Here is a 24891-nt window from a genome sequence, read left to right as displayed (position 1 = left end):
CGCGTTGCCATGGCGACGGGCGAGCCCCTTCCGGGGCGGGGCGCGGCGCGCGGGGGCTGCCGGGAGCGGCATGGCTCGCTAGGCGGCGGCGGCGCGCGGGTGAGCGGGCGGGGGCCGCCCTGAGGGCGCGGGGCGGCCGCACCGGGCTCGGCACCGCCACCGGAGGGTAGCGGGGGACAGGGGCGCGGCTGTCCCGCTCTGTGCGCTGGTGTAGGGGCGGCGAGGCGCCGGCCTCCCCCGGCCGGTTGTTTCCGGCCGTCCGCCCGCCCGCCGCGCTGCCACTTTGTTCCGTCCTGCCGGTGGCCGTGGCGCCTCGTTAAGGTGGTGCGGGGCTCTCCTATCCCTTCCCTGTTCGGCATTCCCCTTCACACTCCTTAAGCGTCCGGTAGTGCTCTGACACCTTTACTCTGTTATTGGAGTCCGTGTTGGGGAAAAGGAGGAGCGAACAAGCAATAAATTGCTCGCCGGGGATGTGGTCCCGGCACCCATCCTGCCGCCGCTCGCGGGCCGTGTGGAGAACACTGCCAGGCCCGGGAGGGGCCCTTGGCCTGTCCTGTGTGGGGCTGGGAGTTGGACTCAGGGCCGGGACCCCACCGAACTCGGCTATTCCGGGATAAACAGCTGCCTCTGCTCCTCAGTACCTCGGTGAGGCCGACACGTTTTTCTCGCCTTTTCCCCTTGGCAGAATCATGGACCCCAGCTTGCTGAGGGAGCGGGAGCTGTTCAAAAAGCGAGCCCTCTCCACGCCGGCCGTAGAGAAACGCCCGGCACTCTCCTCCGACTCCTCTGCTTCCAAGAAGAAGAAGGCCAAGGTAGAGCAAGGGGGCTCCTCCAGCTCAAAACAAACCACAGGTGGGTGGAAGTCTCCTGTCCAGCAGCTGCTTGTGTTGCCTGCTGTTTGCCTTTAAGCCGTGGTTTATTAACGTGAATAACGCGGTATCTGTGAGTTTTGCTGGTGGCTGTTGTCATTCTTTCTCTTCAATTACCACTTTTGTTAAGAAAGTCACTTGCACACTATGAAAAACCCATCCCCTGCTGTGCATGTGTTAAGCCTCATCCCGTGGCTCGTTTGCTGTTGCTCTGTTGGAGGAATCTCTGCTGCCAAAATTATTGGTGTGAAACTGTGCTTAGGATTTGCTTTTGGAAACTCTGAATTTCAGTGCTTGCTGGACAGGCAGTGCCATTCATTTTCTCTGTATTTGCCATGTCGGATAGGGCCTGGAGCAACCTGGTCTAGTGGAAGGTGTCCCCATGGCAGGGGGTTGGAACTGGATGATCTTTAGGCTCCCTTCCTTCCCAACTTGTTCCATTATTATTTCTGTCAAGAGAGCACCTAAAATATTGAGATAGCAGTATGTTGGAAGGTGTTCATACCTGAGATGGATTTTTCCAGGTGTATCTTGTTTGGGGATTTTGTTTTAGGGATTTTGCCAGGTGTATTTTGTTTGGGGGTTTTGTTTTAGGGGTTTTGCCAGGTGTATCCTGTTTTGCTTGCATGTTGTAATCAGCAGTTGTCCTTGTTTCACCTGGGAGTTAAGCTTTGTTCGTGAGCACCAGGCATTCCAGGGGTTTCTGCCTGCTTTACTGAGGAGTTGTGGCATTTCCTTGGGGAGGTGGTGGCAGTGATAATGAGTCTCCCAGTATAAAATAAACAGTTAATAAAGCAGCACCACAAATAGTGGGGGTGTGTGGAAAGTGCAGCACCGGGGAGAGGATTTGCTCCCAAAGCAGTGGCAGTTCTCAAGTGCACTTTAAAGGTCAGATCAAATGCCAGGAGTTGCTAAACCACAAAATACCCTGTTGTGCAAACTCAGTCTGTGCTCATATTTTGAATAATACCACACATGGCTCTCTCCTAAACTCTAGGAGAAACAATAGAGCTAAAAACAACAGAGAAAAACGTCAGGGAGCTTGGGAGGATGAAGCATCTTCTGTCCCAGGGGAAGAGCTGGGAATTTGGGTATGTGTCTGCAGCTTCTCAGGCACCAAATAAAGTATCAGCCAGACATTCTAAAATAAATCAAGGGAGGCCAGGTTTCCATCCATCCCTTTTTCACACTCTCCAAATAAAACAAAGTTCTGCGTGGAATATCTTGGGCTGTGTCACTGGGGTGAGCGGGGTTTTCTGGGAAGAAGGGATGGGGAGTCAGGAAGAGGGCAGAGGCTACAAATGTGAGCCTGATCTGGTGGATTTGAGCAGATAATGAAGGTTTCATTTTGTTTCTGTGGTTTCTGTGGGCTGAGGGTTTCTTAAGTGCTCTTGTGGCTGTCAGACAATTCACTTACACAGACAGGGACCCAGCGTGGCTCTGAGGAGATAAAGTTGATCTTTTATGGTGCTGGCTGTGTTCCAGGCAGTACCAGAGAGGTTCCAGACTTTCTGCAACACTTGTATGCTGCAGAATCAAAATCCTCTGCCTCAAAACCCGCTTTTTATTTCACTTGCCAGATTGGCAGACGCCTGTCAGGATATGTGGGTGTCAGAGCCAGGAGGTGGAGTAAAAACCTGGTGTTGGGAAATCCCTGTCCCACTGCCCCAGAGAGACAAAAACTAGGGTGGTCAGTCCTTGTTGTGTTGTGCAGTGGCCACAGAGGTGACAGAGGGAGTCACAGTGTTGTGTGCTGGCACTGATAGTCCCTGGGTGTGTGTGCCTCCCTGGCTCTGTGGTTCTGTGGCTCAGAGAGCCTGCCCTTGGCACTTTTGGGGGGAGGAGAGGTATGGAGAGCATGCTGATCTTCAAAAGACTGCACAGCTAAATCTGGCCTGTCTGTGAAGTCTGGCTGTAAGCTTCCCACTGCTCCTACAGTGATTATTATACAGACATTATTACTATTGTTTCAACCAGTTATTTGAAAAAATTGAAAGCTAGTTTACTCAGTTCAGAGCAGGAACTGTAAAATAAATGAGATGGATCAAATCTGTTTGTTTCATTTTATTAATCAGTAGTAAATTGTGGCTGTGGTCTTTGTCTTAAGACCTTTGTCTCAGTGGTCTCTGCCAGCAGTTGTCAAGAGCCAGAATCTTCAGGGGCTGTTTCCTGGGAAAGAATCATCCTGAGTCTTCTCTGGTACTGTGCAAGGGGCCACCTTTGCCTTCTGTTCCTTGTGCCCACACCCCCATTCCCCCTTGCAGACCTGTGAAATGAAAAGCTGGGATGAGTCCCAACATATGTCACTCCATGTGCTTCTCAGGAAGGCATTGCCAGAGCAGCAGAGGCTGGCATGCTGCACACAGTGCCCTCTTGTGTGCAGCATGATGGGCATTTTGTGGGAATGCTGCAAGTGTCCAGAGCATTTCCTGGTAGGAGAGAGGCATGAATTAATTCAGTGCATCCTGATGGCTACTCTGGCCTCTTGAGCAGGGCTTCCCAGTCTGATGCTGTCACACAGCAGAGGGTGGCATGTCATCCTTATCACCACTAGCATTATCTCCATCATCCATCTCAGTGTGAGTCTTAAATGGTATTGGCTTTCATCAGTTGTGCTTTTGCTTTTGGGCTTGAAGCATTCTCTGCCTGGGGCACTGGTGCAGGCCAGACTTCACTGTAAGAAGTGTGTCTGTGGGGATTTGTGACTGCCAGAGGGAGTTTCCTTCTCCAGCTGAATCTCTGGACTAGCTGTGCTAGTTCATCCTGCCCTGGCTGTCTTGTGACTCCATCTCCCCAACCAGGAGCAGCACGTGTCAATTAGCAAGCCTTCCACTGTGTCCAGATCTTCTGGAGCTCAGCCACGCTCAGCCTGAGAGGGGGATTTGATGTTTGTAAATAAAGAAATCATTTTAGGTACTGGTCAAGGTTTTTCTGACATGGATGGACTGTGAGGTCACTCATGGCTGTGGCCATTTAGGTGGGTTTTGTTTCCTTCATGACAGGAATGTTTTCTGGGGTTAAATAGCTCGTCCCACATGTAGCTTTGCTCTGGGACATTTCTGTGGGGGCTCAGGAGGGTGAAGGACTTGCCAGGAGTTACTGATGGCTACGCAGTTTGTAACTGCAAAACTTGAATGGTTTTGAAAATCACAGACACAGCACAGCTACAGGGGGCTGGTGAGCCAGAGGTGTGAGTTCTGTGGCCAGAACGTGAGGAAGGGGTGAGTGTGAACTCTGGGATGTGTCAGCAGGCAGATGAAGTCGAGTGAGATGAGTCAAGTGAGATTCTCTTGTGCAAGGTGCTGGAAGCTGCACCTGGGCTGGGTGCCATCCCCCTCTTCAGTGTGGGAGGTCTGTGGCCCATCTCCCTGTGATCGTGGCAAGAGCTCCACCAGTTCCAGTTTGGCCCTGTGGGTTTGGGGTAGGGATGATCCAGCATGTCCCACTCCCTGTTGTGTTGTGGTTGCCACAGAAGCAGCAGCCTTGGGGCAGAGAATTGTCCCTGTTCAATTCCAGCAGGATTTTCAAGAAGGGTCAGATATTCTGAAGGTAGTGGCTTATGCAGGTCTCAACATCCAGAAAATGTTGGCCAGACTGCATATGAAGTAAGGGGAGAACAGCTCCCTGGAACTGGAGAAGTGGGGGGAGAAAGGGTCAAACTGCCCTTTTAGAAGGATTAGAAAAGACTGTTTTAGGGATACATTTCTTGTTGGCTTAGTCTTCCTCCCACCACCTTCTCTTCTAAAAGCAAGAAACCCTTAACAAAAAATACTGCCAAAGGCTAGAATGCACCCAGTCCTCTCCTGCCTGAAGGGTCTCCTGCCATTCAACCCTCCTGCCCCAACTTTTTTCTTACCCCTTGTCTGTCTCTCCTGTCCCCGTGTGGTTGATTCTGCTGCCTTTGCACTGAATGTGGTCAGACTGTTGGACATTTCATAAATGTTTTCTTCAGTTAAGCAACAGAGTTGTATGCACGTTAGGCAGCATTTGTTCGGTCAGGTAGACAAAATTCTATGCTAGTCACTCAATATAAACAGCAAAAGTTCCTCTAAAAACAACAATCTTTTTCCCTCCTATAACACTGCAGTAAATTGTCTTTCTGCTAAGCACTTGGAAAGCCTTTGCCAATTATTCCAGCTCACATCCAGAGATAAAATTGCCACTGTGGATATTTAAGTCCAAAGGAAAAAAGCACATGACTTGCTCGTCGGTAAGGTAGAGGAGGCCTCATTCCAGGCGTCAAAGCAAGTTCCCCAAGTGCAGGTGCTCAGTGCTTCCTACACCACCTCCGTTTCCCGCTTCCTGAAGCTGTTCAGCATTGCTCTGACGGGGTTGGGCTCATTCTCCAAGTCCTTCACAGTTTTGTTTTTCACACAGCAGCAGCAGTCCAGCAGTTCATACAGGAAAGCCAGCACCACCAGAGAAACTACAGTGAAGATGAATATGATCAGGATGACAAAGCAGGCAGTGTTCCAGTTGTCATGGAAAGGGTAAATTTTTTGCACTTGGAAGCCCAGATACTGGGAGATGGATGTAGTAGTCTCATTCCAGTGGGTGCTGTTGGGGGTTGCCATCCTTGAGGAGCTGTCTGAGTATGCTCGCTGGCACAGATTTGGGAGCTGAAACGCAAAAACAAAGCTGTTGAGGACTCTGTCAATCAAGGACACGCTGTGATATTTATCACAAATTGGAGCTACTTAAACTCAGACTAAGCGCTCAAAGTTTCTACAGACATGGGTTGTTGCATACTCGTATTTGCTCACCAAAATATCAAACTCCAGGTGTGTAAGTTTGTGACAGACCTGGAACATTTATTTTGGCAGTGTCTGGTTCATGCAGGCATGATGTGGTGTAAGTGATTCAGGAATGAGAGAGCTTTGCTTCTTTATTTCAATTATGTGCACAAACAGAAGGTTTACAAACTAGATTTTCAAGGTGTGCAGTGGTTTCAACCACCTGTGCATCTTCAGTCTTGTGGTGTGAAAGGCCTTATTATTCTGGAATCGCCTGTCAGCACAGACTTGTTCACCTGCAAAACCCTCTCAGGAGGGCAGATTTCCTGACTTGTTCATTCCCCTGCTCTTCCACTGCTGAGTAGTTTTTGCTGGAGAAACTGGGCTGCCCAGATGGCACTGGGAGCATTTGGGAATCTTGTTTGTGGTGCTGTAGTCATTGGGGTGGATAACAAAGAAAACCCCACCCTTCCTGAGGAGTTCTTATTTTCAACTCTGCCTAAGCCTGGGTCGGCACCCAGCAGAGGAAGAGGCTTCCCTGTGGTGTGGGGGGAGATGAAGCAAGGAGCTGACTCCAGCAAATCTGCCTTTGCTCAATAGTCTAACGCAATAAAAATTGTCCAAGGAGCTACGGTAACTTCTGGTTATCTGCTGTGGCTGTAGGATGTCTTAATAACCTTTGAATCCCTCAGGCAATTTGAAACTGGGTGTGGGAGGAGGAGATCAAGTCAGGTCTCCATATTTCCTTCAGGAAAAAGCAAGGAGTTTTTAGGAGGAACATGGTGGTAATGGTGTCTATTAAAACAGTCTGGACATCCATCCTTATTTCTGTGAAAGTATTAAAGAGAAGGACATGGTGAAAACCAGGATCATGCTGCCAAACCAGCTTATGATCTATGTCTTATTTTTATTGTTCAAATATTATACATTTTGTTCTTTATCCTTTTATCTTCAGTGGATTTAAATTGAAACAAAAGAGCTTTGTTGTTGGGAAGGTCCCTGGCATTAGCGTTCCACACAGACATTTACTGGAGCAGTTGCAGTAAGTGAAATCTGTAGCTGGGTACACAAATTAGTAATTGAATATACAGTGTATGACTGAGATGCATAGGATTAATTAAATTGCTGGGTTTTTTTTTCCTTAAACAAAAGTTTACAGAGCAAATCCAAGCTAAAAATACTCCTGGCTTGAGTCAGGGCCTGGCTTCAAGAGAGTGGCTTGGTTTGGTCACGGTGTGGGAAGGAAACTCAGCCAACCTGTTATGGGGCTAAAAGTCATGAGGGTTTTTGAAGAGGTGGCTTGAAGACTTATTTCAAAATAATCCATGAGAGAAAGAGAGAGGGGGGAGCTGAATAAAAGGATTTGGAGTCCCCTTTGAGGAGTAATGAAAATAAGCAGGATTTAATTGTGTATTTTAAATGGCAAGAGGATATCTTTGGGAAAGAAACGAGTTTTGTTTTGAACTTTGTAAACAGATTTCTAGGACTGAGGGTTTTGTTGGAATCTGTTACACGTAAGTTTGCTGTCTCTGTAAACACCAGGCACTAAACCAGACTGTTTCTGTGATGCATAATTTAGCAATTTTTGGTGGGATTTTTTCATTTATATTGCTCAAAGTGATCAAGATCTGTGGCCACTGGAGGGATAGGTCCGATCTGCTCTGTGTAGCCAGAACCCTTTGCCAGCACAGCTGTCTGCCAAGGCTCTGTTCCCAAGAGGAGAGGAGCATCTCGGGCAGGGCATGGCCAGGGAACAGTGCAGCAGCCATTCCCTTCCCACTCCACAGGCTCCACCAGGGCAGCCATTCCTTCTCCATCTTACAGCCAGCCCCTTCCTGCTCCACAGGCTTCATCAGGGCAGCCATTCCCTTCCCACTCCACAGCCATTCCCTCCCCACTCCACAGGCTCCATCAGGGCAGCCATTCCCTCCCCACTCTACAGTCAGCCCCTTCCTGCTCCACAGGCTCTATCAGGGCAGCCATTCCCTCCCCACTCCACAGCCATTCCCTCCCCACTCCACATCCACCAATAGGGCAGTGGTTTTTGCACAGTGGAGAGATGTTTGTCTTTATGCCAGGAGGTGGAATTTAATGCTCCTTGAGGAGGAGGAGGATGATGATGATCTCTCCACGGGCAAGGCAGATAAAGATCAGCTCTCTTTGCTGTAATTATTGAAATACGAGGGTGAAGTAGCTGTTGCTGACTGTTCAGAACTAAAACAGCACTAATGAGGTTAGTGTCCTTGAAAGCTGTCAAAAATGGGCTGGTTTCCTGCAGTTTGGCTTATTTTGCAACGGCAGAGGTCAGATTCCTATCATCAGCCAGTCTGATTTACAGTCAAGTCAGCAGTTGTACGTATCCAAAATGCAATGAGTTAAATATTTAATGCACTAGGTTTTAATTTAAAAGCATTAGCATCTTTGGGCACTGCAGAGGAGCAGCTTTATTTGAGATCATATTCATGGAGCAGAGGGAAATGACTGGCAGAAAATCCTTTTAATGCAGCTCTGAGGAAGCCCTGTTTAAGAAGGCACTGAGCATTTACAAATCTCAGGTGCATTCTGACCCGGCTGTTTGCCTTGTATCGATGGCTGCTCCGGTGTTTCCAAAGGTAACAGCAGGCACAGGGATTTTCTCCCTACCCAGTGTATACCACATTTCTAGAACAGGTTTCTCCTACACACACACACACACACAGATCTCTTTTAGGCAGCCTAATTTACAGAATACCCCCTGGGAGGTAACACTGCTCACATTTCAGCTGGAGCTGTCTTTGTTTTAAGGAAAACCCTTTCGCTGTCATTTCTGTGAAAACACGTAGAATCAATCACCAGGAACGTGAGGCTGCAGGAAACCAGCCACCTCCCCTGCAAGGATGAAATCCATTTTGTTTACTGAATCTTGGCTTGTTGTGTTAGCTCTGCTGTAAGATGGAGTGGTCATCAATTTTCCATTAGTGCACAGATGGTGAAAGTGCTCGTCTGATCGTGCAAGACGAGCTCCTCCGCGTTCGGCAGGATAAGCCCTGCTCAGCCTAGAGAAAAATCATTCTGATTCCAAGAAGCTTTTACAGGTTCTCAGCTTACAGACATATTTTCTTTCAGTAATCAAGATAAACCTCAGAGAATGTTATAAAATGATACACACCTACCTCTTGTGTGAAAGGATGCTGAGAGAGCGCCGTTCTGGTCCCTTTTTTTAGTGCAGCCTATGGCACAGCTAAGATGGAGCTTTGCTTCCATTGGCCAGAGCACGATGCTGCTGACAACTTCCTTTGTGCTCATTTGCATCGAGCCCTCAACCCCAGGAGTAAATCATTCATAAATGTGACTCTTACTGTCTGGAATGAGAGGCAAACCCCTCCCTGTTCTTGTTTTTTGGGGTGGGATGAGCTGTTAGCAGAGGTTGGCCACGACCCCGCTCTGCTTTGTGCCGGGATCAGCCATCAAACCATGACGTTTGAAGTGTTAATAGCTGCAGATTTCCAGCCTCACCGTGTGGTTAGATTCTCTTGTCATGGGCTGTGGCAGGCTGCAAGCAGGCAGATTAACCAGTTAATCTTCCTGATTCAATTCAAATCTGACAGAAGGAAAACGTGATAAATTGTCTTAACTGTTTGTTGTACCTCTGAATTCATTTTGGTCACTTCAGACCTCTCATTACATCTATGATTTTTCTATTTATTTATAAAATGTCCTACATAAACATTAATTTTTAATCTTAAAAGGGAGCCCTGTAGGGGAAAATCCCTGTGGGCCACATCTTAAGGGGGAGCTGGCTTTTGATTTTCCTTCTTTTAATTTAGTAACCAGAATAAAATATTCTTCTGTAGCTGGAGTTACAATGATATTTCCATGTTAATTTTAGATTTGTTGTGCTGTGTTAAGCCTTTAAGACTTTGATGTCATGTAACAGCTTCACGATTCTGTTCTTTTCTTTTGCCTCACTGATTTTTCCACAGAAACAATAGGAGCTCCATATCTCTGAGATAACTGTTGTCCTGTCAGATGTGCTTAGAAATCACAAGAGGATTAAACAATCCCCGTGGTGACAAAGAGATGGTGTTCTTTTTCTGGAGTAGCTGAAATTCCAGAAAACTGTTGCCATTAGGTTTGGGCAATGTTGGGCTGGTAATGAGCCTGTGGCTTGTGAAAGTGGTTTGTGGATATTTGTGTTTAATGTGCTGTGCTAAGAGCTGACATTAATGAAACGGTCATTAACAACCTTGCAAGAACTTTTGAAACAAAATGATGGCAAACCCCGTGATAAAGACAGCCAGAGTTGACAGCAGAGGGGGTTCTGAGTTGTAGTTCCAGCGATGAAACACACCAGGTTGAATTAGTTTGCATTTGTATGGCTCTGTTCTCCACCAGAGCTACTTGAAACTATAAATTTTTTTTAAAAATCACAGCCTTCCTTTACCTGCTGTGTAACCACTGAGTGCCTTTGGGGAAGAAGGGAAGCTTTGTGCCCCCATCTCAGCAGCAGGAAGGTATTGGTGAAGCAAATGCAGTGCATTATTTCAGCGTGGATTCATGTAGTGTAAATGATTATGGGATGTTAAGCCACCAAATTAAACATGTTCTCTTGTGCCAGTAACTTGCTGCTTTCTTAACTTTTTATTTGTGGAGTTCTGCTCCGAAATGTTCCAGAGCTGTGTCCTGAGTCCCTGGGTCAGGATCAAGATGTGTGCAAGGACTCACCTGGGGGTGGCTGCTTCTGCCGCTCCTGTTTGTGTCCACAGCTGTCGATTCAAAAGCTGCTGGAAGGATGAGGGAGACGTGATGGACTCAGAGCCAACAGGAAGCTATCAAAGCACCCTCTAATTGTTTGTTTTCTTTCCTTGTAGATCACAGCAATGGATCATTTAACTTGAAAGCCCTTTCAGGAGGCTCCGGCTACAAGTTTGGAGTCCTTGCTAAAATAGTGAATTATATGAAGGTATGGTGTTTTGGTGTACAATAATACTTTTTAAAAATAATTTAATTGTTTCTTGTCCTGTGGCTAGAAAATGCTGAATGTTTCAACCTCTGAAATTCTTTTACTGCAAGAGTGAGAATTTCAAGGAACTGCTCCTTAAATTCAGTAATGAAATTGTCAACATATTGTTCCATAACTGAAATCCTGATTATCCCAGGTCACTTTACAACCAAAATAATGGGGTTTATTTGCAGGAATTTCAAGATGCTGTCAGGTTTTGGGATTCATGGGCTAGTGATCAATATAAAGTGTCATTTGGTGCCCATCTCAGTTACTTTTTGGTGATGGAGTTGCTGAATAAAGTGAGTACAGAGCTGTAAGAGATGCTGTTTGCTTTTGCAGACCCGGCACCAGCGTGGTGACACACATCCGTTAACCCTGGAGGAGATACTGGATGAAACACAGCATTTAGATATTGGACTCAAGCAGAAACAATGGTTAATGAGCGAGGTAAAGAACACACATGATCAGATTTTCATTAAGGAATTCTGATAAACCTGAATTACACTCATTTGGTAAATTATTAATATGTAATCCCTTCTTCAAGAAACTACTGAGTCAGACTGTAACATTCCTTGCTGGCAGCACTAATATTCTGGGGAGCAGAAAGCTCTGGTTGTGAGGGAAGCTTGACTTTGCTGAAGTGTTCCAAAAGGTAGCTCCAGGCTTCTTCCATAATGAACCAGGATATCAGAATGGAATGGAAGAGCTCCTCCCAGGAGTGTATATAAAGTTATCACTGAGCTTTTGCCAGATGAGAAAAGGTAAACAGATACCCTGCAGCACCAATGTTGGGTCCCTTCTCTTTTAGAGGTCCTCTGTGTCTTGGTGAATAATAGGATCCAAGGATTCAGAGTTTGTTTAAACTCAAAGCTCCAGCCTGGCAGCTGTAATGTGTGGTTCATGTGCTCAAAAGCACACCAGGAAAAAAGTAGTAAGTGTCTGCACTGTTTCAAGGTTTGAAATTTCTGTCCCTGGTACAGGCTCTAGTCAACAACCCAAAAATAGAAGTTGTGGATGGGAAGTATGCCTTCAAACCCAAGTACAACTTGAAAGACAAAAAGGCTCTGCTCAGGCTCTTGGACAAGCACGACCAGCGAGGGCTGGGGGGAATCCTTCTGGAAGACATCGAGGAAGGGCTGCCCAATGCACAGAAAGCCATAAAGGTGAGGAACACGTGTCTGAGTTCAGCTTTCACCTCTCAGAGGGAACAGAGACACTCAGAGCTTTCTCATGAGCTGTTGCTGTTCTTCTGATAACTCAGAAGCCATTCCAGCAGATCTGATGTTGTAGCCTTTTCTGTATTTCATTCTTTACATTCAGATTTGCCCTGATGTCTCAGCACAGCTCTCAGAGCTCTTTCTCACAAAAGGCTCCTGATCTCCCGCATTCCAACTGCAGGCATTTAGTTCAGCTTTCACACCTTGACCTCAGTCCTCTGAATCTCATTTTTGATTTATTAGTGTACTCACGTGTTTCATGGCCAGTTACTTTGCAGCTCCTCCAGTTTGTTGTTGCTTTTATTAGCACAAGGTCTGGCTCTGTTGGAGTTGGAGACCTTCAGCTTGGAAACAAAGTGATTTTGAGTTGTTGTTTTGTATTTGTTTTTGAGGCTTTAGGGGACCAGATCATCTTTGTTAATCGCCCTGATAAGAAGAAAATTCTTTTCTACAATGACAAGAGCTGTCACTTTGCTGTGGATGAAGGTAGGTCTTGTTTTACATGGGTCTCCATGACAGTTGATCTGAATTTACCTTAAGCACCTCTGTGTATAAGCAGCCTTCAGGTAGAGCAGTCTTTTAGGGTGACAGTGAAATATTAGGTGAGTCCAAATGTGAGGGGAGTGTTTATATTAACATGGGGCTAACAAGAGCAGAGAGTAAGTCCAGTGGTAGTATCCTCTGCCTTTAGGTGGCTGCATTGGAACATGGCACCAGGAATCCACGAGTTGTCTTCAAGAGTAGTGTTACAGAAGAGACTAAAACCCACCTCATTGTAACTCAAATGGCATCTAACATTTTGCTGCTTTAGGGGAACCCAAAAAAAAAAACCCCAAAAGAATGATTTGTGTGTGCAAGAGTTTTGTTGGGTTTTTTCCCAGTTTATGAACCATGTGTCTTTTACTGGTGAATGCAGCAAGAAGCCATAAATGGAACAGAAGGAGGAAGCACAGAGGAATGAGAAGTGAGCAAAATTCTTGAGAAGAGAGTGGTTACAGCTGGGAGGAGAGCACAGACCTGGGGCAGTGCTGCTGCCCAGGGCTGGAGTGGATTTGGGGCTTCACAAGTTGAGCGTGTTTGCTGTGTCACAAACGGTGGTAAAATCCTCTGGTGCCCTTTTATGCACAAAAATCAATTACAGAAATCAGGTGTGTTCCAGTAAGGACACAAATACCAGCATGAGGTATCTGTAAATGCAGAAAGGGGAAGGCAGTCTGTGTCAAAAGATCTTATTTTGAATGACTCAGTGACACTGAACACTTTCTTTTTTTAATGTATTGTTCTTGTAACGTGACACATAAAGCCATTGCATCACACAGCATCGCATTATGTATGGTAAAAAAAAGTTTTGATACAAATTTGAACTGCTCTACTTACAGGACCACAGGAAGATGCATAAAGAGCTTGCTTTCTTTGTCTACCTCCAAGGGCAGCTTAATTTCCAAAAGAATTTATCAACTGAAGATGTGTATCATTTACTATTTGTTATGTAGTGAGAGTACACACTTGTAATCTCAGTAACAATAGCTTTGTTTCACAAAGGTGATTAAGTAGAGGTGACATCTACAGCATTTAAAAATATAAAAAATTTCTCAAAAGGTTGAAGTGAATTTTTTTTCAGTTATGATTTCTGTCATTTCTTGGTAGGGGCAGTGAAACTATATGCAAAATGCAGAATGGATTCAGTGGGGAATTTCTGATTTCCAAATGTTTTGGAGTTTACCATGAACCCTGTCCTTCTGTTGAGGTAGTGCCTCTTCAGTCCATCAGCCCACAGTTTTTGGGGACCTGAACATGGCCAAAACATTTAGAAATCAGTGCTCTTGCAGTAACTTTTGAGACAGAGCTTTTAAGTTTTAGCCACTGGTTGTATCATAGTCGTGTTGCTAAATGAATGTTTTTTTCTTGTGCAGTTTTTTCCAGCTAGCAGGAACCCAACCATTCTAAAAGAGTTATCAGAGGGAGGTCTCTACCCTGTTGCTATTAGCTTGTAATAAGTCCAGGATTAGCTGTGAAATTTCAAAACAGAGCCCATTTTGGTAAGATGTAGAGAGAGGCATCAGGCAGCCAGGATAAATCCTGGGCTCCTCTTACACAGGACATGTTGTAGCACACCCGTGATTACTTTGGAGCAAGCTGTTGCTACCAGAGGGAGGAAGAGGTTAAAAAAACTCCTTAAACAGCCTGGCCTCCTGCTGAAGGAAGGCATTTAAGTTGCAGTGTGTGTCCTGAAGGGATCCTGCGAGCAGTGTTTGTAGTTCAAGGTGGCTCTGCTTCCTTCTATCCGCAGGTGGCAGCAGCTTCCCATCCCAGCCAGAAGTGATGTTTTGTTGTTGCTCTGTTCCTGCTGGTTTTGCTTTTCCTTTTGATGCTTTGTTCTGAGAGGGGGCAAGAATATTTTGTCTTCTGTGACTATTATGATCCACCTGCATATGCCACAGTGCTGGAAACATCCCTGAGTAGGTTCACTCACTCGCTGCAGCTGGAGCAGGTCCTTTTTCCAACCCTGTTATCCTGTGACGAAGGAAACCCATCTTTCCTGAGCAGCTTTGCTTTAGGATTCTTTCCAGAGCAGCAGAAGGGTGTCTCTTAGGGAGTCACTGGCAGAATTGTCTGTGCACAGGACGAGTTATGACACGTCTCTGCCTTAGCAATGCTACTGCAGCTCATTATCTCTGGCAACGTTAAAATGAAGTTTTTAAAAAGGCTGCAAAATAAGCCTTGAAGTGTTGGCAGACTCTTTGATCTAGCAGCCGATGACAGTTCAAAATATGTTTCTAGTTTAATGTTTATCCTCAGAAATAAGGGCTCTGTGCTCCTCGGTGCACGGTGCTGCCGTATGCCACCCCAGCTCAGAGCGTGTGTTGGCTGAGGGTGATAGCCTTGAAAAGTGTCCTCTCCCACTGCTGCCTGAGCCAGGGCAATTTGGAGCGCTCTGCCTGGAGCAGTGGGAGGACCTCCTTTCTGGCAGTGCCTGCCTCTGCCCTTGATGGCTGAACAAGCTTTTCTTTCTCCCCCTGTGAAAATAAATCCCAATGTATCGCAGCAACGGAGCGCTGCCTATATATCGAGATCTCAAGGGTACTGGAGGGGGTTTGAGCAGCAAGGAAGGGCTTTTGTTCTTCCTTTTATGTGATTAGCCGAGGAAGGTTCAGATTGCATGTGTTCCTTCTGGACTTCCTGGCTAATTAATCTACTGTCAGTGGTGTGGAGCTGAAAGTGTTTATAAAAGCAGGGCCAGATTTCAGGTGCTCCAGCCAAGCCAGGCTGCCTGTTAGTGCTGGGGGAAGCACTTTGCATGTGAACAAGGCTTTCACCCCTGTGCCAAATGCTGAAAGGCCAGTTGGAGTGCCTGTCTGCTAGAGATTGTATCTTCCCCAGCTGAATGCACCAGAGGAAGTATTTTCTTGCTGAAAAATTCAGATACTTAATTATTTTAAAGGTCTTCCTAAGCCTTTGAAGGGCTTTAGAGAATGGGCAAAGCTTCTTAAATTGAACCCTGTAAAAACTGCTTGGGGTCAGTGCTGATTTACAGCTGTGGTGATCCAGGGATAGCACAGATTTAGCACCAAGCACCTTTTCTTTCTGGTATAAATCCAGTTCTGCGTTCCCTGTGACTGTTAGGACTGTTGTTTCTTCCCTTCTGCACTGTTACTGTCTGGTTTTGTCCTTTGCTCAGCTTTTGGCTTGGCTCACTGAGGATTTTTAAGCTGTTTTTAATCTCTGGCAGGTTTTATTAGCTGTGTGATGTATCAGTTTATCTTCACAACCATCTCAACCTTTCTGCAAGAGCAGGTGAGGCAGTCAGAAGTGCTGGATAAGCCTCTCCAAAGTCACCAGGCAGTCATTTACCCATGACTTCATTCCCCAAATGTAAGCATTTACAGAAAGGAAGTGTGTTAGAGTATAATCACTCAGGGAATGTCAGTGCAAATTGTTTTCATCTATGAGGCACCTCGTGATGCTGTGAAATCAAGGTAACTGTGCATCCTTATCCTCTGGGTGTTTCAGAGAGAGGGGTCTGCAAAATCTTTGTTATGCTGCCCTCTGCTTAGCTCTCTGTTGTTTCCTGCTGGTCAGAGCTCATTGTTTTGAGTTTTGACTTCACGTTGCTGGAGATGTCAGCAAACATCTAAACTGGCTTTTCACCAGCTCCTGGTCTCATTTCCTCCTCTCAGTACTCAGAAGACCAGAATTTAGCTCTCTGGAGGAGCAAGGAGGCAGCCTGTGAGTAGTGTTGATTGTGTCCAGTTACTGAGCTGACATGTTTTAGTGATCAGATGGCCGGATATTGTGTGTAGGATTTGTTCATGACACCTGCCTCAGTACTGGGATCACAGCTTTGTGCCTCTTCTCAGGAGGACCTGCACTAGAATCAGGACTTGAAAGCTCCTTGAAAAATGCAAATCTCCATGAGGGTTCAAAGCACCTGCATGGCTTTGACCAGAAACTCCTGGGAGATTTCTCCCCTGGGGATTTTTTCTGGGCTCTGCCTTGTCAAAGCAGCCTAAGCCCTGCAGATATTGTCAGCTTAACTGAGGGCAGCCTGCTGCTGCGGTCAGCTGAGGCCTTGCTGTCTTTTTCTCCTCCTGCAGCCATTTCTCCTTCATTCTGGCTGATGGATAAAATAATTTAGTGGCTCTGAGAGAAGAGTCTCACCTTTTCTGTGCTGTGATGGTGTCAAGATCACCCAGCAGTGAGCAGGGCACGGAACAGGAAAATTGAATGTGCTCTGTCATCATAATGGCTGCAGGCACCGCAGGAATGCATACATCCCAACCTGTTCTCCATGGCTGGCTGGAACAGGCCAGCATGTGGGGAGCCTCCTGCTCCAGCCATCCCCTCACACCAGCACTGAGCTCCTTGTGCCCTGTGAAAGAATAACCTTGTGGAAAATTGATCTGGTATATTGAAGTCTGCCCTAGGAGCTGTTGTCTGCTCTTCAGACACACAGCAAAGGCCAGGGTGACGGCGCTTGGGATTCTTCTCAAGGAAACCAGGAAAAATCTTTCCCTGTTTCAGCTCAAGGGTGTATTTTCTGAGGTGCAGAAGTACCGCAGCTACAAATGCAGATGGTTGTTTCTTGAGAGCTGCAGTTATTGCCAGCTTTTCCCACAGGTTCTCATATTTCAGAGAGGATGTCACAATAATTCAGAGAGTGTATTCCCAAGGTCTAAACTTTCCCTGGCTGATAGGGGCGTAGTCCTTGGAGACTTAAAAGCCTGACAGGTAATGTGTAAGTGGTTCAGTGCCAGCCATCCAGCTGCTCTCTTTCTTCAGACCTTGCACTTAGCCTGGTGTCTGGTGTTACACCAAGTCAGTTTTGTGATGAGGTGACGGATGGATCTCCATTTCCTTCTGGATGACACACCAAGTGCAGACAGCTCATATGCACTGGAGGGTGGCAGCTCCCTGTGCTTCTCCACCTTTATCCTGTGCTTTTAGTTCCAATAGGGAGTGTTTCCATGTTGTTGTGATTCCCTCTTTCCTGGGCAGTGGAGTATTTTAAAGCCCCACGTGGAGCTCCAGCATGGGTAGAAGTTTCCTTTGCAATTACTGCAATCAAAGCAGTAGTGCTGAAAGCAGCCTGATTTACGGTGGAGTTTTTAAATGGAGTTGCAGAATATGATATGGTGACTCTGGTGGGGCCAGTTAGTGGATTAAATTGTCTGTATGTGAAGTCCATTCTGGCTCTGCACTTTTGGATCTTGGTGCCTGTTCCATTTGTATTTCTTGGCTGAGTTTGAAAGGTGGATGTGAAGCTGGAGTGATGTTATAACCGTGGTACTACAAGAAATGCAGACCACTGTAGTTAGATATTAACTGTGATCTGCACTTGTGTGCATGCTGATCCCTGAAGAGCTGACCATTTATTTTCTAGTGTTTAATTTTTCACTTCTGTTCCCCAGAAGAATGTAGACCGGTTTAACCTTAAGCACCTATCCTCAGCTTTCCTTTTTTTTTGCACCAGCGGGTATTTGTCCATATATCCTGATCTCTAATGGGGAGACACATTTGTTTGCAGCAGGATATTATAAATAAGAGGACAAACCTCCACCTGCTGCAGCTGGATGGGGTGAGGGATGGTCTCTGATAGCAGGCACAGGTAGCAGCTATGCTGAAAGCCTGGAAACCCCCTCAAAATGGATGAACAGATGGAGGATGTCTTGGCTGCTGTGTCAGTCCTTGCATTAAGGGATGTGCACACTGATCCCGGGGTGCTGGATAGCCTCTGTGAGAAGCAGGCTGTGAGCTATCTCCCTGTAACCCAGCGTGGTGTTTTGACAGGTTTTGGTTCTCTTCAAAACCACTGCAGTACCAAAAACAAACGTCATTCTTCAGTGGTGAAATTCCTTTCTTTTGTTTCCTGAAAAGCTGGGGCAGTCTTACTGCTGGCAACGGGAGGAAGAGGAACGCCTAGACTCGAAGCATGTATTTGCATAGAAAAACAAGGTGCTTTAGGCAGGGAATTGTTCCAAGGGCAGGAGCCGGCTTGGTTTTGTACACTCCCATTTGGTTGCAGTGTGCCCAGAGCCAGGATACCTGTGGCAAGCGGGCACTGGAGCGTCTCATCCCCTGCTGCACAGGACAGATCCTTAAGCATGCAGAGGTTGTGGTTGTTTTGACAACTGTATACTAAATTTATCTGGAAATAAAAGGAAAAATTTAGTCTTGCCTTGCTATGTGCGCCTCGTGTTTTATTTATAGTTTGTTAGCCAGACCTGCTGACAGGATGTATCTTAACTCCCTGCCTGGGGAATGAAGGGAGGTAGGATCGTACCAGCCGCTGCCTGGAGAAGGCATTCCAGAGGCTCTGTGAAACTTTACGTGAGGCAGAAAGTGTGCAGGCAGATGGCAGCTGCTCTAATTAAGACGTACTGTTTCTGTCTGTTTTCCTGCTGCTGTGGTTTTTAAGGTGTCTCTCTTCTTTTTAACACCAGAGGAATTTTAGTGCTTTGTTATCTGTAGAGCACGGTGTGGATCGTATTGCAGTGATAAACGAGCTCAGAGCCGCTGAATTAAATGTCTCGAACCTTGGGTAAATCAGGCGATGGGATGACGAGTCTCCCAAGTCAGTGGCAGCTGAAGATGTGTAAATGAAGTTGCCGTTTATAGTTAGTGGTTGCCCTTCATTGGGATCTGTGAAACTCATTCACAGCCTACACAGCTCTGGAGATCTCAGGCAAAAAGAGACTGCGTAGCAAATGAACACACGCGAAAAGCGCAGGTTGCCTCCGGGTGCTCCTGATGCTCGAGTGCAGTTTAGCTTGAGGGTGTTTTGTTGTTGTTTTGTTGGTTGGAGTTTCATCTTTTCGGGTTTTGGGTGTTTTTGGCAGTGCATCAGCATTTGGAGCGGGTGAGGGCTGCGCTGAGTGAGTGCCTGCTGGCGGTGACAGACTGACGTGCCAGAATGTTTGAGTGTTTGAAATCAAGTCTCTCTCCTTCCCTTCCTGTGGGGTCTTTGCCCAGGGTTTGCTCACTGGCATATAAAACAGGGTTTGTCGTTTCAGAATTCCAGAAGCTGTGGAGGAGCATTCCTGTGGATTCTATGGATGAGGAGAAGATAGAAGAGTATCTGAAACGACAGGGTATTTCTTCCATGCAAGAAACCGGACCAAAGAAAATAGTAAGAGATACAAATTATAGATCTTCTTAGGAAATCCCTCCCTTCCTGATCCCTCAGTGTTAATTCCAAAACGTGTCGGTGAGCCTATGCACAGTTTTGTGGAGCTTGGGGGAGTGTGGCCAGTGTTAAAAACTGGAAAAACCGAGTGCTGCAGCCAGCAGTCAGTGATTTTTATGACGTGTTAGAGCCGGTGTCATTAATGCAAGCAGCATCAAAGGAGGGCAAACTCCAGGAATTCCCGTGAGCTCCACAGTGGAAGATTCTGCTTGAAGTTGTACAATGCATCAAGAGTGGTGGGAGGAAGGGGTGGTGGGGGTTTAACTTTTCTGCTGAACAGCTTTGAAGTCCTGCTGGGATTGTGGACAGAACTGTGGGACACGTACCTGCTTCTGTAGCTGCACTTAAGAATGCCAGCTTTACTACTGTGCCTGGGATGTTGGAGCTCTGCTCTGTCCCCAGGGTCATCTCCCTGCCTGCATTGGAATTGGATGCTGTTGCTTCTCCAGGAGCCAGCACTTCCCTTCCCTGCCCACCCCTGCTTCTGGCAGAGCTCATCTTTCTCGGCAGTGGCAACCAGCACAGTGTCACACCTCAGGTCAGATATCACGGATCTTCTGAGTCCTGTTTGCTTCTTCTTGCAGGCTCCCATTCAGAGGAGGAAGAAACCTGCTTCTCAGAAGAAACGCCGGTTTAAGACTCACAATGACCACTTGGTTGGAGTATTAAAAGATTACTCTGATGTGGTTCCTGGCAAGCAGTGAGCGCTTGAATTCTGGAGCAAACACGCGTTTCTAGACGGGCTTTCTGCTGCTGGGGCTCGGTGTCTGCTCACACAAGGACTGACTGTATATAATAATGTGATGTGTTTCCCCCACCCCAGCAAGTGCCAGAGGTGAAACAGGTCAGTTTAAGAGCAAGTATGAGATACTAAATTTAGAGGTTAATTTAATTAGCTAATGGGAAACGTGTCTTTGAGTATGAGGTTCTCACTAGTTGCCTGTTGGCATAGGGTGATAAATGGTGCTCAGCATGTAATGCAGGAATTCCTGCTCAGTGCTTAACTCTGCTTTTACATTGCTTAAAAGGTATTTACCTGGAATTACTTACAAGGGGCTTTCTAGTGGGATTGAATACAGCATTTGTTTTACCTGTTTCAGGGAAACCTTTTCCTAAAATCACTGCAGGCAAAGTTTCTTTCACAGTCAAATAGACCCACGGTTTGTAAGCTTCTTCCTTGCCACTGAAAGGCGGTGATATCTGAGACTCCAACTCAGAAAACCCCTGCTCCCAAAATCCCAGCAGGCTGTGGGATGGGATGCAGCCAGAGCTTCCTAATGTTGATTAGGAATTGCCCTCGGCGATGTCTCCTCCTGCGCTGTTGTGGGTACAAGTGTGTTGCACCTTCTGCTCTGAGCACAGGAGGGAAATAAAACACGGTGTAATACTGAAGTGTTTTTTTTCTTTTAAGTAATAAATTTACAATGCAGGTTTCCAGTGTTGCTTCCTTAAAGAATAAGAGAGTCGGCAACTTTTGTGCTTGTTGCGTTTTCCTTTTCGTGGAGGTAAAGAAATCTTTGCTATATTTTTATCCTCTCAGTGACTTACTGTTCTAGGCTAACACTGTCATCTCTTTAATGATGGCTGGGGAGAGGGGAGGAACCACCTTAAAGGCGAGCTGCCTGTAGATGCCTGGTGTTGTGTGCAGCACAGCCTTACATGGACCGTGGCCAAATGGTGTCCTCTCGATAACTTATTGCTGTGTTCCGAAGCAGAGCCGGTCAGTGCTGATCCTGTTTGCGCGGCGCTGCAGGAGAGGAGCTGTTCCTGTGTTCTTCCAGGGCTAGGATCAGAGATAAAAGAGGTGCCTGCAGCTCCCCACCGAGGGCACATCACTGCTGCCTGAGCTCAGGCTGCTGTCTTGCTCGATGCAGCCAGGGTCGGAGCAGAGGCCGTCGGATGCGGCCACGTGAGCAGATGAAGAATGAGCCTTTGTTGCTGTGGCACTGAACAAGTTCTGTCAGCTTGGGGAAATGTGCTTCTGTAAGTGCAGCGTTTATCCTCCTGGGTTGAAAGGCTGCTCTTCTGAGAAACAGGCAGTGCTTGCTGCCTTGCACATGTCAGCCTTGTTTAAGGAGCTACCAAATGCTGTTAGGAGGTTTCTTCTATTTTTTTTTTAATATATATATATATTTCATGCTTTTTAAACATATATATATATATATATATATATATATATATATATATATAAAAGTGTGCTGCTCCAGATGGTTTTGAAACTCTTTTTCTTTCCTATATCTTCCAGGTCAGCACAAACAATTCCTCTTGGCGCTTTTTAGTTTTGCATTACAGCTCTGTTTTGAGTACCTGCAGCACACTTGCAAAACTGTTCACCTCTCTTGTGTCATCTTCACTCAAGGTAAAAAAGGTTCCCTTCCATCTGCTGCATTTTTGAGCAGTGATTTTTTTGGTGGCGGTGTTTGGACAACAGCAGAGCTCTGAGTTGCTTTTCCTGTCTCTGGGGAGTCTCATGGAGTAACTTCCCAGTTATCTTACATAACACTGCTCTTTCTCTGTGAACCAAAGCTGGCTGCAAGGTAGGCTACCTGCTTTCTTTCTCTGCTCAAGTGATTAGGATAATAGAGTCTGAGTCTAAAGAAAACGCCTCCAGCTACTTTGAAAGATTAAAAATATGTTAGGTCAAAAAAACAGGAGAGCAGGAAAGGGAAAATGACTGTGAGCCCTGTGTGTTGCACTGGCCTTGTGAGGCTCCAGTGTTCAAAGGAACAAAAGGGTCCAGGTGGTGTCCAGTTGGAAAGACTGAATTAGATGCTTTGCCTCACTGGTGGATGCCTTCTCCTCTGCAATAGTAGCAAAAAGAGCATAAATAAGTTTTGCAGCTTGTTAGGGTAAGATCTGAAAAACAGCTGAAGGGGAGCTCACGTTGGCCTGTTAGTGGTGTCATGGACTGTAGACAAGCAGTGGTGAAGAAAACAAGTTCAGACAGTGAGTCCCAAACTGGTTTGTAGAGTCCCAAACTGGTTCGGGTTGGAAGGGACCTTGAACCCCATCCCATTCATCCCATTCCAACCCCTGCCAAGGGCAGGGATACCTTCCACTAGAGCAGGCTGCTCCAAACCCACTCCAGCCTTGGACACTTCCAGGGATGGGGCAACCACAGCTCTGGGTAAGCTGTGCCAGGACCACAGCACCCTCATAGGGAAGTCTTTCTTCCCTATATCTAAGTTAAATTTCCCCTCTTTCTGTTTGTACCCATTCCCGCTTGTCCTGTCACTCCAGTCCCTGATGAAGGGCCCCTCTCTGGCTTCCTTCCCTTTGTGGCCCTCCAGATAATGGAAGGGGCTGTGAAGTCTCCATACAATCTCCTCCAGGGTGAGCAGACACAATTTTCTAAGCCGTTCAAGAAGAAGAGAAGCATGAGCTCCTCACTTTTGTGTAGACTTCAGGAGCTGGATTTTGTTTCCCAAAGATGCTCCCAGTGCTCCTTTTTTTTCCCCAAGACCTCTTAAAAATCAAATGGTGGAACTAGAAAATGTCTCAGACGGTATGAGCATGAGTCTGTTTGCAGAAATCCTTTTAGTACCATTCCAGTCCACTTCAGTCTCTTCTCAGCACTATATCCTCATCAGGCTTTTTGCTGAAGTTGAGCTGTTAAAAACTTAAGCCTCCTTCTTATTCTTCCAGGATGTTCTCTTGTGTTCTGTGTGTTGCAGAATGACTCTCCCAGTGGCCAAAGCCACCATGCCCTCAGCTTGCTTACTTTGACAAAACCCTTCTTCCCTCAGGCTGGCATTGCAGAGAGCTGCTGAGAGGCATTGTGTTCTGTTCTGTCCTGTCCTGGTAGCCCTGGGCCATTATCCCGCTTTTCCCTCCTTTACTGGAAGCATCTGCTGCAAACCAGGAAGATGAGGGCACTTGGGCTGAGACCAGAGAACAGAGCATTTCAGATGGAAGTGAGCTGTGGCAGGCACCTTGGTCTTGTGCATTTCAGGAAGGTTTTTTGGCAAACCCATCTCAGTGCTGTCTTTACCTGTCCCTGCCTCTTCCACTCTCCTGAGGCTCCTGTCCAGCAAGGACACCGTTCCCTCAGTTGCAGGATTTGGTGGGTCGATCCCAACAAGGTTTTCCTTTTTTAAGGGACAAGCTGAGTAGCCCAGGTGTGTCACATGGATCTCTACTAGCTGACTTCTTTCCTAAAAGTTGCTCTGACTGCAGAGTTATTCCACTTCCTCCTCCTCCATTATGAAGATCTTTCTGGAAAGGGATGGAAAGCAGCAGGGTGGCGTATGGTTGAATGAGAAAACTGACATGAGGCGATGTGTACGAGAGCTCATCTATAATTCATCCTGATCACTCCAGGCTTTTAGGGAGCGGAGGAGAGCGAGGCCAGGGAGCCCTGGGAAGGGCAGGGAGGCCCTGCACGTGGCTGCAGCCAGTGAGGGCTGTCACTTCCGATGAGCACGGGCGGGCGGTGCCGGGCCACCAGGGAGAGCTGTGCTCCCGCTACCTGCTGATGGGGAGGGGCTGCCTTTGCAGATTACCAGAAGCGGCCGTGGTGCTGACATCTCATTATTTCCAGCTTTGTTGCTCACTTTCAGGTCGTTGCTAATGTACCAGGCCCAAATTCCTTTGTGTGTTGCTGCCTCGGGGGCCTCTGGCAGCTCCAGCTTCTGGGGGAAGGATGGCCATGAGAGCCAGTGCTCAGTGTTGGCTGGTTTAAAATGGCAAGGCTAACCACTGGCAGCCATCAGGGAGTGGAGAGCTTGGATCTCAGCCTGCTGGTGCTGGATTCCTTCTGCTGGCAAAGTCAGGGATATGGCAGAGGAGGGGCTCGGTTTGATCTCCTCCCGGGGGAGGGAGGGTCTGCTTTGGCACTGTTCCTCAGGTCCTTTAGCTCTGTGGGTGTGTTCTGGCCAAGTCGGTGTTGTCAGCCCTGCTCAGGCTCTCTGGACACATCCCTGCCATGCAGATCAGGAAGATTGGCATCTCCCCAGAAGAGAGGACTTGCCTGGACACAGCAGGGCTCCCTGGCATTGCATAGCTGTAGCTGTTCGCTTCCCAAATGAGGTGACCGCAGCCTTCGCTGCTCCAGCAAGGGCCAGCAGAGCTAGGGAAGCAGTTGGCTCTCTGCTCAGCACCAGGGAGCTCCCATCTGGGCATTGTGTCCAGTTCAGGTCTCCCCCTCTATTCAGTCACCCCTCCATCCCCAGGGATGCTGGTTGGAGCTGCCAGGCTGGCCAGGGCCGGGAGCAGAGGGCCCGGGAGGAGTCGTGGGGAGCTGGAACTGCTGAGTGTGTCGGGCAGGTGGCTGGGGGTGTATCTGATCACGAGGTACAGCAATGTGAAGGGCAGTAAGGAGGATGATGTGGTCAAATGCTTTTGGCAGCTATGGCAGATGACATAATAGGGGAATGTGGGAAGTTTGGCTTGGATATTAGGAGGA

The 24891-nt window shown here is 47.0% G+C and overlaps 2 protein-coding genes across 2 annotated transcripts; one reads left to right on the top strand and one right to left on the bottom strand.

The window, feature by feature from the left end:
* The first annotated feature begins 51 nt into the window (after window positions 1–51).
* GTF2E2 (general transcription factor IIE subunit 2) lies at window positions 52–20910 on the top strand. Its single transcript, XM_084204620.1, has 8 exons — window positions 52–99; window positions 686–852; window positions 10453–10544; window positions 10926–11033; window positions 11567–11749; window positions 12196–12289; window positions 19315–19430; window positions 20072–20910. Exons 2-8 carry the CDS (start codon window positions 690–692, stop codon window positions 20189–20191), a joined length of 876 nt encoding a protein of 291 aa, XP_084060746.1. The 5' UTR covers window positions 52–99; window positions 686–689; the 3' UTR covers window positions 20192–20910.
* SMIM18 (small integral membrane protein 18) lies at window positions 5147–5443 on the bottom strand (the record flags this gene model as incomplete). Its single annotated transcript, XM_084204628.1, has 1 exon — window positions 5147–5443. The coding sequence occupies one exon, from the start codon at window positions 5441–5443 to the stop codon at window positions 5147–5149; it is 297 nt and encodes a 98-aa protein (XP_084060754.1).
* Window positions 20911–24891: the final 3981 nt, after the last annotated feature.

This window comes from Fringilla coelebs (assembly GCF_963513975.1).
Source record: "Fringilla coelebs genome assembly, chromosome: 4".
Taxonomy (NCBI): Eukaryota; Metazoa; Chordata; class Aves; order Passeriformes; family Fringillidae; genus Fringilla; species Fringilla coelebs.
This window is presented reverse-complemented; position numbering and strand designations above follow the sequence as displayed.